The 12,670-nt window shown below is 31.1% G+C and overlaps 2 protein-coding genes across 12 annotated transcripts; both read left to right on the top strand.

The window, feature by feature from the left end:
* The first annotated feature begins 7,197 nt into the window (after positions 1 to 7,197).
* Positions 7,198 to 9,200, top strand: LOC112273901 (uncharacterized). Of its 8 annotated transcripts, none has more exons than XM_073529634.2 (7): positions 7,198 to 7,249; positions 7,407 to 7,483; positions 7,681 to 7,828; positions 8,019 to 8,080; positions 8,235 to 8,299; positions 8,592 to 8,612; positions 8,825 to 9,200. In XM_073529634.2, exons 3-7 carry the CDS (start codon positions 7,746 to 7,748, stop codon positions 8,858 to 8,860), a joined length of 267 nt encoding a protein of 88 aa, XP_073385735.1. In that variant the 5' UTR covers positions 7,198 to 7,249; positions 7,407 to 7,483; positions 7,681 to 7,745; the 3' UTR covers positions 8,861 to 9,200. The 8 variants fall into 8 exon arrangements, with proteins under 8 accessions (XP_073385735.1, XP_073385738.1, XP_073385734.1 ...); XM_073529637.2 differs by having other exon boundaries at positions 7,407 to 7,489; XM_073529633.2 differs by lacking the exon at positions 7,407 to 7,483.
* A 148-nt stretch (positions 9,201 to 9,348) lies between these two features.
* On the top strand, positions 9,349 to 11,734 carry LOC112273899 (uncharacterized). 4 transcript variants are annotated; one of them, XM_090245737.1, is made up of 2 exons: positions 9,349 to 10,494; positions 10,991 to 11,734. In XM_090245737.1, the coding sequence occupies exon 1, from the start codon at positions 9,768 to 9,770 to the stop codon at positions 10,368 to 10,370; it is 603 nt and encodes a 200-aa protein (XP_090101863.1). In that variant the 5' UTR covers positions 9,349 to 9,767; the 3' UTR covers positions 10,371 to 10,494; positions 10,991 to 11,734. The 4 variants fall into 4 exon arrangements, with proteins under 4 accessions (XP_090101863.1, XP_090101860.1, XP_090101858.1 ...); XM_090245734.1 differs by having other exon boundaries at positions 10,902 to 11,734; XM_090245732.1 differs by having other exon boundaries at positions 10,727 to 11,734.
* The last annotated feature ends 936 nt before the right edge of the window (positions 11,735 to 12,670 follow it).

Here is a 12,670-nt window from a genome sequence, read left to right as displayed (position 1 = left end):
AGGTTTTTGAATATGGTTTTGGTACAAATTTTGTTTGATTTGGAGTTTATATAATAGAGATATGGCCACTCAAAGTTAAGGTGTTGATTTTGTAACTACTGTCACTCTATTGGATATAACGCACGCGTACAGAAAGCAACAGAGGATTGGTGACTAGGATTGGAGAGAGTACTCTCTCGGCTATAATTTTAATATATTCTTTGATAGATTCAAAGTTTGGATAAAAGAGATATTAGAGTTTGAAGTGAGTACTTGCAAATCTAAGGGTAGTAAGTGATCTCAATTGCTAGTGGTTGTATTTTGAGCTATATTTTGTGCAATTTGATAAGATTTTGGCTAAAAAATTTTGAGAATGTGTATTTTTATGTAATAAAATTTTATATATAATTTTTATGGCATTTGGATTTTGGGTTTTTGAACTATGAAGAAAATAGTTTTTGAATGCTTGTTGATTAGGGTTTAGAGCACCTGCTAGGGTTTTTAAGATGCCAAAAGATCGGTAACAGATTTACGGTTCATTTTTTTTGTGCCAAAGCTTAAGGATAGAATCCATGTCAAATAAAAATTTTGAAAAAATTGAAAAGTTTGATTGAAAGATATGAATTTTTGAAATTTGGAGTAAAAATATCTTTTGCAGGAAGAAAATATTTTGAAGGGTTTTGTTATATTTTGAACTTTTGTACAAATAAAGGGATTTTTGGAAACTAAGACATCATATATAAGTCAAAACTAAATTCTCTATAAATAGATATCTTATATATTTTCAGATTACAAATCATGCTACATGATATCGGTGACTAAATTCAAGATGCCTTTTAAATAATGATGTTATTTTTAAAATGAATCCATTATTGTAAGGAATTATTTGTCATAGATTTCATAATTAATCTCAATTTATAAAAAAATTTTGGAATAAAAAGCTATAAGATGGAATTTGTCATTTTTTTCTATTTGTGATAATACTGCACGCAAGGCAAAGCTTGATGCATTTGTTTTCATAAAAATGCCTTTAAAAAGTGAACACAATATAGAATTGGTGTAGAAGTAAATTCCTTTTTTAAAGCATCAAATAATGCTTTGGCTTCTTTATTCCACTCAAGTTTGTCTTTACAAGTCAAATATATAACTAGAGTTGCAACTTGAGAAAAATTCTTGTTGAAGATCCGATAGTAATTGACGAAGTCCAAAAATCATTGTACATCTTTTATTGTTCTTAGAATCTTCTAATCCATGATAGACTAGATTTTTTTTTAATCCATCATTAGCTATTTTTTGAAAATGATATATCCTAAAAAATCAACTTGAATAATATGGAATACACACTTTTCTAACTTAATATATAATCTTACATTTCTAAATTTTTGTAACACATGATAAACATAAACTTCATATTCTTTTGTGTTCTTAAAATAGATTAAGATGTCATTCAAATAACAAATGATAAAATCATTGAGAAACTCATTAAAAACCTTATTTATTAGATGTTGGAAAGTAGTTTGTATATTTTTGAATCTAAAAGGCATGACATTATATTCAAAATGCACATACTTGGTTCAAAATATAGTTTTTCATTCATCTCCTTCTTTAATGCATACTAGATTTTATATTCCTTATAGATCTATTTTTGTATAGATCTTTCTTTGATTGAGTTGATTAAAAAGTTCTAAAATCAAAGATAGAGGATACCTATTCTTGATAGTGATCTCATTGAATCTTTGATAGTCCACACACATCAGCAAAGATCCATTTTTTTTCTTTACAAATAAGATAGGAGCTCCAATTGGAGATTTAGAATGGCATATGAAATTCTTAGCCAAGTTCTTATTAATATACTCCTTTAATACAACCAATTTTATTTTGTGATAGGCTAAAGATTGGTCCAAATAGTGGTTGAGCTTCTTTGTGAAGAACAATAAAATAATCATAAGGACAATGCTTTAGAAATATATCTGTATTCTTCTTTCCAAAAACGTCCTAGAAAACTTGATACTGACTAGATATATTACTTGACATCTTTCCACCATCAAAAATAGACATGGCATATACAACAAAAGATAATCCTTCTTTTGCAGCATGCATAAAAGCTCTTATACCTACTAATAAGGGTTTGGATATACTAAATTTATATATTTCTATTTAACTAATGAAATTTTGGATTAAACTATCAAAAAAATTAAAATTATAAAAATCCAATCTATTTGAGGATTATATTTTTTTAACCAAGATAATCCTAAAATATTCAAATTACATAGAGATCTTATTATATTAAATATTACTATGCTATTTTGATCTTAAATTGCTATATCTAAAAGAATAATCTCATGCATTACATCTCCAAAAGATAGCAAACGACCATCTATGACTTCTATATATACGAGTTTAGTTTTCTTGACTAGTAATATCTCTTATTTTTTGACAAAATCTATGTCTATAAAATAAGTTGAGGCTCCTAAATTTAACAAAGCTAAGACTTTGTGATTTTTTGATTCTAAATAAACTTCTATTATAAAATAAGATTAGGGATTTCAAGAGAGAATAGGACCTTTATTAGGAATTATGTAAGATTTCAGCCGCATTATTCCTATTGTAGTTAGAGAAACTTATTTTTTAACACATCTTTGAATAGTGTATTTAACTTCTCCAAAATGTAATCATAAGCCTTTTTGATGTTGTTGAGTCTTTTCTTGCTCCGTGAGGGATTTAAAACGTATTATATCAATTTGCATTAATTTAGACTTTGATGAATAAGTTTCTAAAAACTTGGGAGCTGCCATCATTATTTGACTTATTTCTCTCTAGCCAAGTCTTTATTCTTGATGTCTTTCAAATAATCAATTTTTGTATAGAATATCTTGAGCAATAAATTATTCTAAAAAATTTGACATTATTCTTTAACTCATATCAAAATTAATTGATAAGGGCTTTGTCATTCTAATCCATATTGCAAGCAAGGTTTTAGAAATCAACAACATATATGGTGGCTGACCATGATCCTTGTCATAAAAATAAGAGCTTGGTCTCTACTACTCTTTTTCAATCACTTTCTTTGAATGTGGCTGTAAACACTTTTAAAAATGAATTCAAATCATAAAAGAGTTGTAAATCTTTTTCCATTAAAAGTGCAAACCAAGAAAGCATACTTCTTGATAAAAGTGTAACTTTGAATCTAACTTGAGTAAATCCATTAGAGTATTGGAAGAGATGCAACCTTAGATAGAGCTTGACTTGTTGCAGTAATCCTCAAAATTTTGATCTTGTTTCATTAAACTTCTCAAACATACTAATATTTATGCTCATCATACTTGTAGAAGTAAAATTCTTTGAATTTGGTTGTGAGGTCAATCTACTTGCTTCCTTTAATTGTACAATTTCTTGCTACAAACTCTGAATTTCTTCCATATGCATAGGAATAGTACCTCCATAATTCACATTGGAAATACATAAAATTTTTACTCTTAGAATGTTGATAAGCTCATGAAGATTTGTAATAGTTGCAAATCTATTTTCACTTCCATTGAAAGTAGCATCCATAATCTTTCCTTCTATAAACAACTCAAATAAATTCAAAAGTTAAATTATATGAAGATAATTTACAACCTCTAATATCAAATGAAAATTTCTACAAAGAAGGATAATCCACTTTCTTTTAGAAAAAGATTAATGTTAGAAAATAAGATTGCTTGTTTAAAGGTGGATAGTCCAGAACCTTTAAAATACAACAATAGAAGTAGGATAATCCATTCACTTCTAAAACAAGACAAAAACAATAAGTTATCACTCTTGTCAAACTATCAAGGATATGAATCTCAAAGAAAGAAATCCTTAGTATATTCTTGTGTCACTAAAAAGAACTAAAAAATCAATTAAAGATGATATAGTATTAACCTAGAATGGCTATTGACAAAAACAAGAAGACTAGAAAGTCTTTAAATAAGATTAGAAAGTCTTGAAATAAGACTAAAGACTAGAAAGGCATTGAAAAGAGTGAAGAAGGCTTTCACTCTTGCCTCTATATATACTCTTATCTAGGAACTACATGGCATTGTTCTATAGGACATCTAAAACATGTTGATTTTGCAAGATACATATTTTAACTTGCAAAGTAAGTTTTTTATATGTATGTGACATAATTAGCTTATTTTGCAAGCTAGTAGCATGTGATTAACTTGTTGACCAAGTTACTAACTTGTCGATCAACTACAAATACAATTAATTTTGAAGTAATATCTTTGAAGCATATAAGAAGCTTGTTAGAAAATATGAAGAAATAAATATATTTTTATCCTACTTTTATTTAATCATACAGCTAAATATTATAGTAAATATGTATATTTGCTATTGGAATTTTACATGACTATATATTTTGTGATGATGGTGCTTTACAAATTTGGTGATAATTTTAGTATAAAGTATGATTAAGAAAGTAGTTGATTATATTTTAAGTGAAGGATTGATTCATACTATTCAATTTGTGAAATTTGAAGTTTCAATAAGCCTATTAATGTCAAAGGTGACTTATAGTCATAAGATGATCTAAGGAAGGAGTCATGGCAAAGAAGCTTAAAATTCATAATTCACATTGTAATTAGAGTATTCAAGGAATGAATCTTGAATCAAACTTGCTTGGTTTAGAGAGAGTGTAGAACTTCAATTCCAATATTTGCTAGGTTTGTATTTAGATCCAAAATTTGATGACTTTTTTCCTTGAAATTATTATTATGAATTTTTGTTGTTGCTACTATATTTCATAATTCATATTTTATAGAACTTTGTAATAGTTTGAAATAACTTCTTTATTTAAGGTCCTTTATATTCACTTGTTGAATCTCATATGATAATTTCTCTTTTGAATCTTATGATCTTTTGAAGGACTTCCAAACTTCCTAACTTAGGATTTTTTTAAAATTTTATTATTAATTATTAAAATAACTTATTCTTATAAAAAAATGATAACAAAATTTTTACCTTTGCAAATGAGCTCTGAGTTCTTATATCTAAAAATTCTCATGTTATACTTAGTGTCTCCTCCAAATAATCAAATAAACATGATTGTTGCTCCAGCCAATCTGATATAACTAATAAAAGGACAAGTTGTTAGTAGATAATAAAACTAGTTCTATTTAAGGTGGTCTTGAATTTCCAAACATAGCTATTCTTAATAATGATATGAGATGACAATCAAATATGATTTATCCAAATATAATATAGGCTTAATAGAAATATTGTATAAACATTTACTCCAATACATGTTGAAATTGTTATATCAAGCATCTTTTATATTAAAATACTAAAGAGAATTTTTTTTTATTAATCCTACAAATTAGGCTCATTTATGATCTTATTAGCTAACTCAAGTTTTGTGTTAAGCCTACTTCTTACCTCTACAACAACATCTAGACCCTAATCTACTATGACTTATAATACCTTCATTCTTGCTCATGTATGTTATTTTTTTGCTTTTACTTCATCACATTCTACTTTTGCTTTTTATTTATAGTTTAACCATTGTAGACAAAGTTGTCAAGTTTTACAGAGTTTTTTCAAATTGCTATTAAATTTCTCATACAAAGGCTAAATTTCATAGAGCCATGAATTTTGATAAGTAATAATATATTTGAAATACAAAGAAAATTTAAATTAATTTATATTTAATATTAGAATAAAATTCCATTGTTTAAGCGAATAAATATGTTCTTAGATATTCTTTTTTGTAATCCTTTGGTATGATTCTATAGTCTTTCATTAAAAGCTTGTAAGTAGGTCCTATAAAATAATTATATTTTAGTAATTATTAGATGTTCTAAATTTCAACATACTTAACTAAGATTATAAAAAATAAAATTACTATTATAATTAACAAGACACCAACATTCATGTATTGGCATATCTATGGTTGTGGTTGCTATTAAAAAAAATCATAAAAAAATTAAGTGTATTTATATAATGTATTTTTCAATGTAGATATTATATCAATGATATCAAATTTTAGTATTATAAATAGAAAAAAATATTTGTATTTCTACTAAATTAAAAAAAAATATAGATGTATTGTCTAAATGCTTTGAGGTCTTTAGCATGATCAAATGAATATTCTATATTTTTAAAAAATAACCATTGGATTTAAGCATTGGATCTTATACAACATAGAAATCAATTAAAAATGCATGGAACAAAGTTGTCTCTTATTTGTACAAATTTGTACAACATGCATATTCTAAAAAAGTAGAAATGCAAATATTGTAATATAAAGCATAAAAAATATCAATTGAAACTTTAATAATATAACATATTGTATTCAAAAGTATGAATTTGATAAGTTATTTATCTTTCTATTTAAGAGATTAGAGCAATCTCATTAACTTTTAAAAAAATGTGAAATTTAAAAATAATAAAGGCATGTTTTAGATATGTAAGATAGACTTGAAGAAACTAATAAAAAATAAAAAATAAAAATATATTAAAAAAATCCATAGTAACAAATAAAGAAGTGCTCATAAAGAATTGAATATAATGACAAACAATCCTACTTATAAGGCCATCAAGTCCTTGTAAATTTATGTCTTTGTGATTTTTTTTAATATATTATTACTATAAAAAGTAATAAATTCTAATGCTTATATATATAATTAAAAAAATTAAGAAAATTTTAAAATAATACTTAGTAAAAATAAAGTATCTAAAAGAGATTCAAAAGATTGATTGTAATCTTAGATGGATTTTCAAAAATTGTTTTAAAATAGTAATTTATAAAATCTATTTTAGAAAATATTTAATATTTAAAATTTTATTTATTAGCTTAGTCATATGTATTTTTGTAAAAAAGGAGAAGTCAAAAGCCTCGTTTTGTGTTTTATGCAAGAAGAATCGTATAAAAACATTGCTATGAATATTTAGAAAACACATTGTTAAAATGTTAATAATAAAATAAAACCATTATCTGGGTTTGATTAATGAATAATATTGAAGGGTTTTTTATTTTATTTTAATCATTCAAATATATCTGTACTTATAATTGGACCATTGTTGAAAAGCAAGAACAAAGAAACAAATCATCCATCGAGGTGAGGAAGTGTGGGTGAGCTGGGACAACGAGGTTTCAGAAAGGGGGGGGGGGGGTTTGCTGGGTCGGCGGCGGTGCTCGGGTGGCGTCACCATTTATTTGCATTCAGACAGAATTCCTTCCTTGCTGGTTGCGCTGCCCTCGCTCGCTCTTGGTCTCTCTCTCCGCCCCTTCGTTTGCAACGCAAGGGTATACATCCACTCATCCCCCTCCTCCTCCTCCTTCTCTACCCCTGCCGCTTCCCTCTCCCCTCTCCTCTCTTGCACGCGTTTTTGTTTTGTTTTTTTCTTTTCTAACTTTCTCTCTTTCTTTATTTATTTTGTTCTTCGGGTTTCCAATCCCTCAGATTATTTTTCAAAAAAAAACAAGCGAACTCAGCGTTTTAAATCGGCAGTTGTCCCCCGTCCCCTCTATAGTCCTCGGGTTATTGTGACTACCTCCATCTTTATAATTTGCATTTTCTCCCTTTTCCTGTCACATTTCCAATTTCCTTGTATTAGTATTTTGGCGTGCAAATTTGCTTCTACTTTAGGGTTTTTTACCTTGCTACTTCAAACCTACTTTATGAACAACTGGTGCGATACTCACATGGTTAAGGGCTTCTCGTTGCAAGAAATCAGTGAAGAAGGCGGAAGGTTGGTTGTGTCACATTTTACCGCGTTGACGTTCTCCATCGCCGAACGACATGGCTGGTCGAGGCGGGAACTTCATTGCTAGAGTGATGCAATATGTCGTTAACGAGCTTCTCGTGGATCGACTTGCCAATAAGTGGGTTTACTCTATTTAATTGTCCCTTACTGCCTGTTCTAATTGTCGGTTCGAATTTTGGTGGTTCTCTTGTCATTAATTCTGATTTGACTTAATCAGAAGTGATTATTGGGTTAGACTCTTAATATTTTCAGTGCCTGAAAAAACCTGAAAAATGCTGACACATTTGTTTGCTATTTGATGATTGTAGTCAATCGTTTCAGAGGTTTGCAGTAAGATCTTCTAAAGCTATCGAGGAAATGGCTCAAAAAGGTGATTCTAAAAAAAGTTCCATTTTATTTTTATTCCCGACATTGTGCTTCTCTCCACTTTACTGTTGTGAACAAAATACGCTTACGTAGATCTTCGTTGATTCGAAACCTAAATATTTATTTGGCTTCAACCCCCTCTCGTGTGCTCTGTTCAGGAGTTCAAACAAAGGAGGAGCTGACGAAACAGCTAAAGAGTTACTCGGAACAGTTTGGACAAGAGGTTAGTTTACTGCAATTTGAAGTTCGTGTATTATCTTACATGATCTTTTCAGAACAGGGAGCTGCGAACTATGTTTGTCGTTTGTCTTACAAATTCTTTACCTACCAGTCAGTCCTTTGCTAGTACTCCGACTTGAAATGATTAAGACATGGATTAGATGCCGAATTTTCTAATTATTTTATGTTTTATCATCGCCTAAGACTAAAATTGAAGCTTATATTGTCATGGTTTTGGGTATTTCAACTACATGGTAGGTGAAATTGACTGGAGGTAAATTACATGTGTGAAGTAGAAATTTGAAGAAATCTCGAAGGTGAATAACACAATTATTCTATAAAATCATCAAATGTAATGATCGAAATAGAAAAATCGATAAATTTTAGCTTCATTTCAAACTCACTGAATAACATTTTGGACATACTTCAGATTTGCTTATTTAATTTCTATTGACCTAAATTTGTGTGAAATAACAGTGTATGTCTTGCATTTTGGAACCCCATCTAAATCAGTATTTCAATCTTTCAGATTGAGAAGCAATTGAAGGATCCAAACAAAAAGTGATAGACCAGTCCAAGATTTATTTTTCGAAGTACCATCTTCAAAGCATTTCTCTCTTTTGTACCAGCAGCCATACTTCGTTTGATCCGATTTTCTTACAGAAATGACTCCTCTCAAGTACGTCTGCTTATTATCAGCAGTGCTCTCTCGATGTTATTGCTAGGTTCTTTTTCTTTTTAAGGGTTTCTATGTCAGACCAAAGATCGAAGCACTTAATGCTTGATAACAAAATTCTAATGTTTCTGGTGCATTTGCAAAATGATGTACCTGACAAGATGAACCATTTCTGTATCATAGTAAGGAATAAAGCAAGCTCCACTAGTTTGCTGGTTATGACTTTTAAGTTCCTGGTGTGCTTTCATCTGGATGCACTTAAATTATCTCTTTAAACCATGTTAACATGGACGAATAGTTCATCCTTACATGCAGATAGGGGCGTATGATATTTTCAAATCGGCTCTATCATTTAATCTATATATAAGTGAAATTTATTTGAACACATCACATCAAGCTTTTATCAACACATAATGGCTAGGTCTAACAGATTGGTCGAATATGTCCTAACTGAACTTCCACCGAAAAAGAAGCCACCGCTTGATTTGGTGACGTCTTTTACAGTCTCAACAGTATAAGGCTACTAACATTAATCACAGGCTGAGGTCAAATATTTATTTTCAGAATCAAAATCCACAACAGAGAAACTTTTTAGAATATTTATGGTGGATAATCAGAAGTCCTTGCTGTTGCACATGATGCCCTTACGATTGGTCTATCACCTTCTCTTGCCAACAACCTGAACACGGGAGAAGGGGATTCAACGAAGATACCTGCCACGGAAGGTCGACACCGGGACCAAACATATCAGGGAGCTCAGAATGCTGGATATTCCGAAGAGAAACATGTGAAAGCGATGCTTACACCAACGCTTCCTCAAATATCAAGCAGAAGGTGCTTTCCTCTTTCAGATGTTGGTACTGATACAACACCTAAACTTGCCACAACTTTGAACGAATCTCTCTTGGTGCCAAACCGATCAGTTGCCAGCTCTCTTGCCTCCACAATAAGCCATCCTACGAGCTTCTCTTCAGACGAACCAGAATCCAACTCTGAAACCGTCGGAATTATTCAGGGAATTTTGACACCTGTGGGCAACACCATTAGCACGGCCGGTCCTACACAATCCTCTTTTGTTGAAACACCCTTGATTTCGTATCGTTCAGGAAAAAGAGTTGGGACTGCTGCAGCAGCTTCATCCTGTCCCAGAATGTCGACTACGGATACCAGGAATTCCCATAATTCTAGATTGGTGCAGCAGCCAGTTTCTCAGAATCAAGCCCACGCTTCTAACTCTGTACCAACACTGCCATTGCAGCTGGATATCAACCCTCCTGCTTGGTTCAACGCTGATGGCAGAGCGAACGGCAACTTCCCGCGGGTTCAGTCAGGGACAAATTCTAGGCCCGGGTTCCCATCCCAGCCGTTTCAACTACTTCACCATTTTATGGCTAGGTAATCGCGGCCTTGTATCTTCAGAACTCTGATACTTTGGTAACAGGTATGATTGCTTCAGGTATGATCTGGTATTCTGAAGGCGGCGCTCGTCAGGCACACGTGCACAGTCGGAGTTCGGCATTCAGGTGTGCCATCAGTGTTGGTTAAACCATTAGGGATCAAACAGATAATAATTTACTGGAATAAGAAGCATTATATATATATTTTCCTGTGATCTTAACAACAAGAGCGAGATATATCTACAAGTCTTTGCTACCAATACTTTTTCCTATTTACTAGCAATATAAGTAGCAATGATAAGTTTTGGTAAACCTATTAGGTGATTTTAGGCTGAGCTGGACTTGCTGATGTAAGCAGGGTAACAAATGCTTGAGCCTAATATTCCAACAGCCCCCCTCAGTTTTGTAGCAGTCAATGAAGCAACTGCTGCCCTTTGGAGTGATTGTGCTTGAATGTGATCTTCAAAGTAGACAGAAGATATGGTTGATTACAATAATTGTAAAATCTGGATTGTGTCAATCTTCTTGAGCAGACTGTTCGCTACTTGTTCTGTGTTTCTCAAGGAGTGGCTAAATGCTGCTGAAGTTTTTTCTTCGTGTTCTCTTGGTGAGAGAGTTGTAGCCAAGGCAGCAGGACCAGATGTATTGTCAAGTACATATTCTTTTGGTGAAGATGTTGTGAGCAAAACATCTGTCAGATGAATTATTGCTGGTGGAGTTTGAGTTGAGCAAGTTTCCCAAAGCATTTAGTTTGGAGTTAAAGCGAGCAGGCTCAAGTTCTTTATCTTGGACCTTACCAGGTTCGAAGAAGCAGCAATTGCCTTTGCAGAAGGTAGTGATTGATTTATGCGGCGATGCCCACTTGTCAAGTGCCAAGCTACCTTTTTCACATGTGGCTGCTGTTGTGACCCAGCAGGAACCCAGACAGAAGATTCAAAGATCAAGAATTTTGCCCGGATTACCAAACAGCATAGTGAAAAGGGAGATCATTACTCGCCTTCTTGTAACTCCTATGGTTTGGCATATTTGTAGAATTAGTAAGTTATGGAAGAGTTTAATTGAAACTACTGTAGCTTGACAAGCTTTAAATATAGTGTGCATTGATACTCCTAATTACAATAGAGAGCTGTTTTGTCTAAAAAGGAAAAAATCTCCTAATATAGATAAAACTGAGCTTTGTGAAGATATGGATAGAATACCTTTGATGAAGAATATTTTGCTTAGGGCGTCAAAGAGGGTTGAGTCATCCTTGAAGGAATTGATTCCATTTTCATTTTGTACTCAAAGAGAGATGTAGTAAATTGCAATCCTTGTTTTGAAGTTGTCAGTATGACATGGCTCTCATTTCAAAGCAAAGTTATTCAAATTTATATCTGTCTAGTGCCTTGATTATGATATCCACAAGATTTGACTCTATTTGTTGTTTTGAAATACAACTCTATAAATCATTGAATTGACTAAATTGTTGATGTTAAGCTTGCTTGTGAGTTTCTTTAGTGATATATCTTCTTTTGTCCTTTCAATAAGCCTTTTGTACTTAGCTTCAAAGGAGTTCAAGGCAACCATGGATTGAGACTTGCTAATCCATGCAATGGAACTTATTTCAAATTAAAAGAAATAACTTGTTGTTGATCTTTGATTTTTTGTGTCCCTAACCTAATCTAAGTCTATGAAGCCTTATATTTTTGAGTTGATTTTTGAAATAGATAATTTTTTCTAAATTTATCCTTATAATACATAAATCATCCACATATAGAATAAGAATAACTAGTTTTTCATCTTCCTTTAGAAAATAGAGATTATAGTTAGCATTTGACCTATGCAAGCTTTGTTCCTAAAGGTATGAATTAATTGTTTAGTACAAGGCTCTAGAAGCTTGCTTAAGGCCATAAAGTACTTTCTTTAGCATCCAAAGCTTTGTCTCATGTCTTGTAACAATATAACCTTTTATTTGAAGTATATTTTTTTGTAAAAAATAGATCACGGTTAAAAAATGATGTCTTTATGTCTAAGAGATAAAGCTTCTATTTCAATTGTGCAAAGAGGACTAATAAGGTCCATACTATACTCTATTTCACTACAAGTGCAAATATATCTTCATAATCTATTCTTTTTTTTTGTTCAAATTCTTTAACTACTAATCAAGCTTTATAGATGGATTCTTTTGTATTGTTATTTTTCTTGGTTTTTTATTTCTATTTTGCAAAGATAAGATATATGTGGATAATAGAGTTACTATATTCTATGTATCATTTTTAAGAATTGAATCTATCTTTTTATTTATAGCTAGTTTTTATTATGG

Source organism: Physcomitrium patens, chromosome 21 (assembly GCF_059467195.1).
Source record: "Physcomitrium patens ecotype Gransden chromosome 21, ASM5946719v1, whole genome shotgun sequence".
In the NCBI taxonomy this organism is placed as follows: Eukaryota; Viridiplantae; Streptophyta; class Bryopsida; order Funariales; family Funariaceae; genus Physcomitrium; species Physcomitrium patens.
The sequence above is the reverse complement of the archived record's forward strand: the minus strand, read 5'-3'. Positions and strand labels throughout refer to the sequence as shown.

Coding starts and splice junctions, on each gene's coding strand:
- LOC112273901 (XM_073529633.2), top strand. CDS start 7,746: ATGGCTGGTCGAGGCGGGAACTTCATTGCTAGAGTGATGCAATATGTC. Junction 7,829..8,018: donor GTGGATCGACTTGCCAATAA/GTGGGTTTACTC, acceptor TGATGATTGTAG/TCAATCGTTTCAGAGGTTTG. Junction 8,613..8,824: donor AATTTGAAGAAATCTCGAAG/GTGAATAACACA, acceptor TCAATCTTTCAG/ATTGAGAAGCAATTGAAGGA.
- LOC112273899 (XM_090245737.1), top strand. CDS start 9,768: ATGCTTACACCAACGCTTCCTCAAATATCAAGCAGAAGGTGCTTTCCT.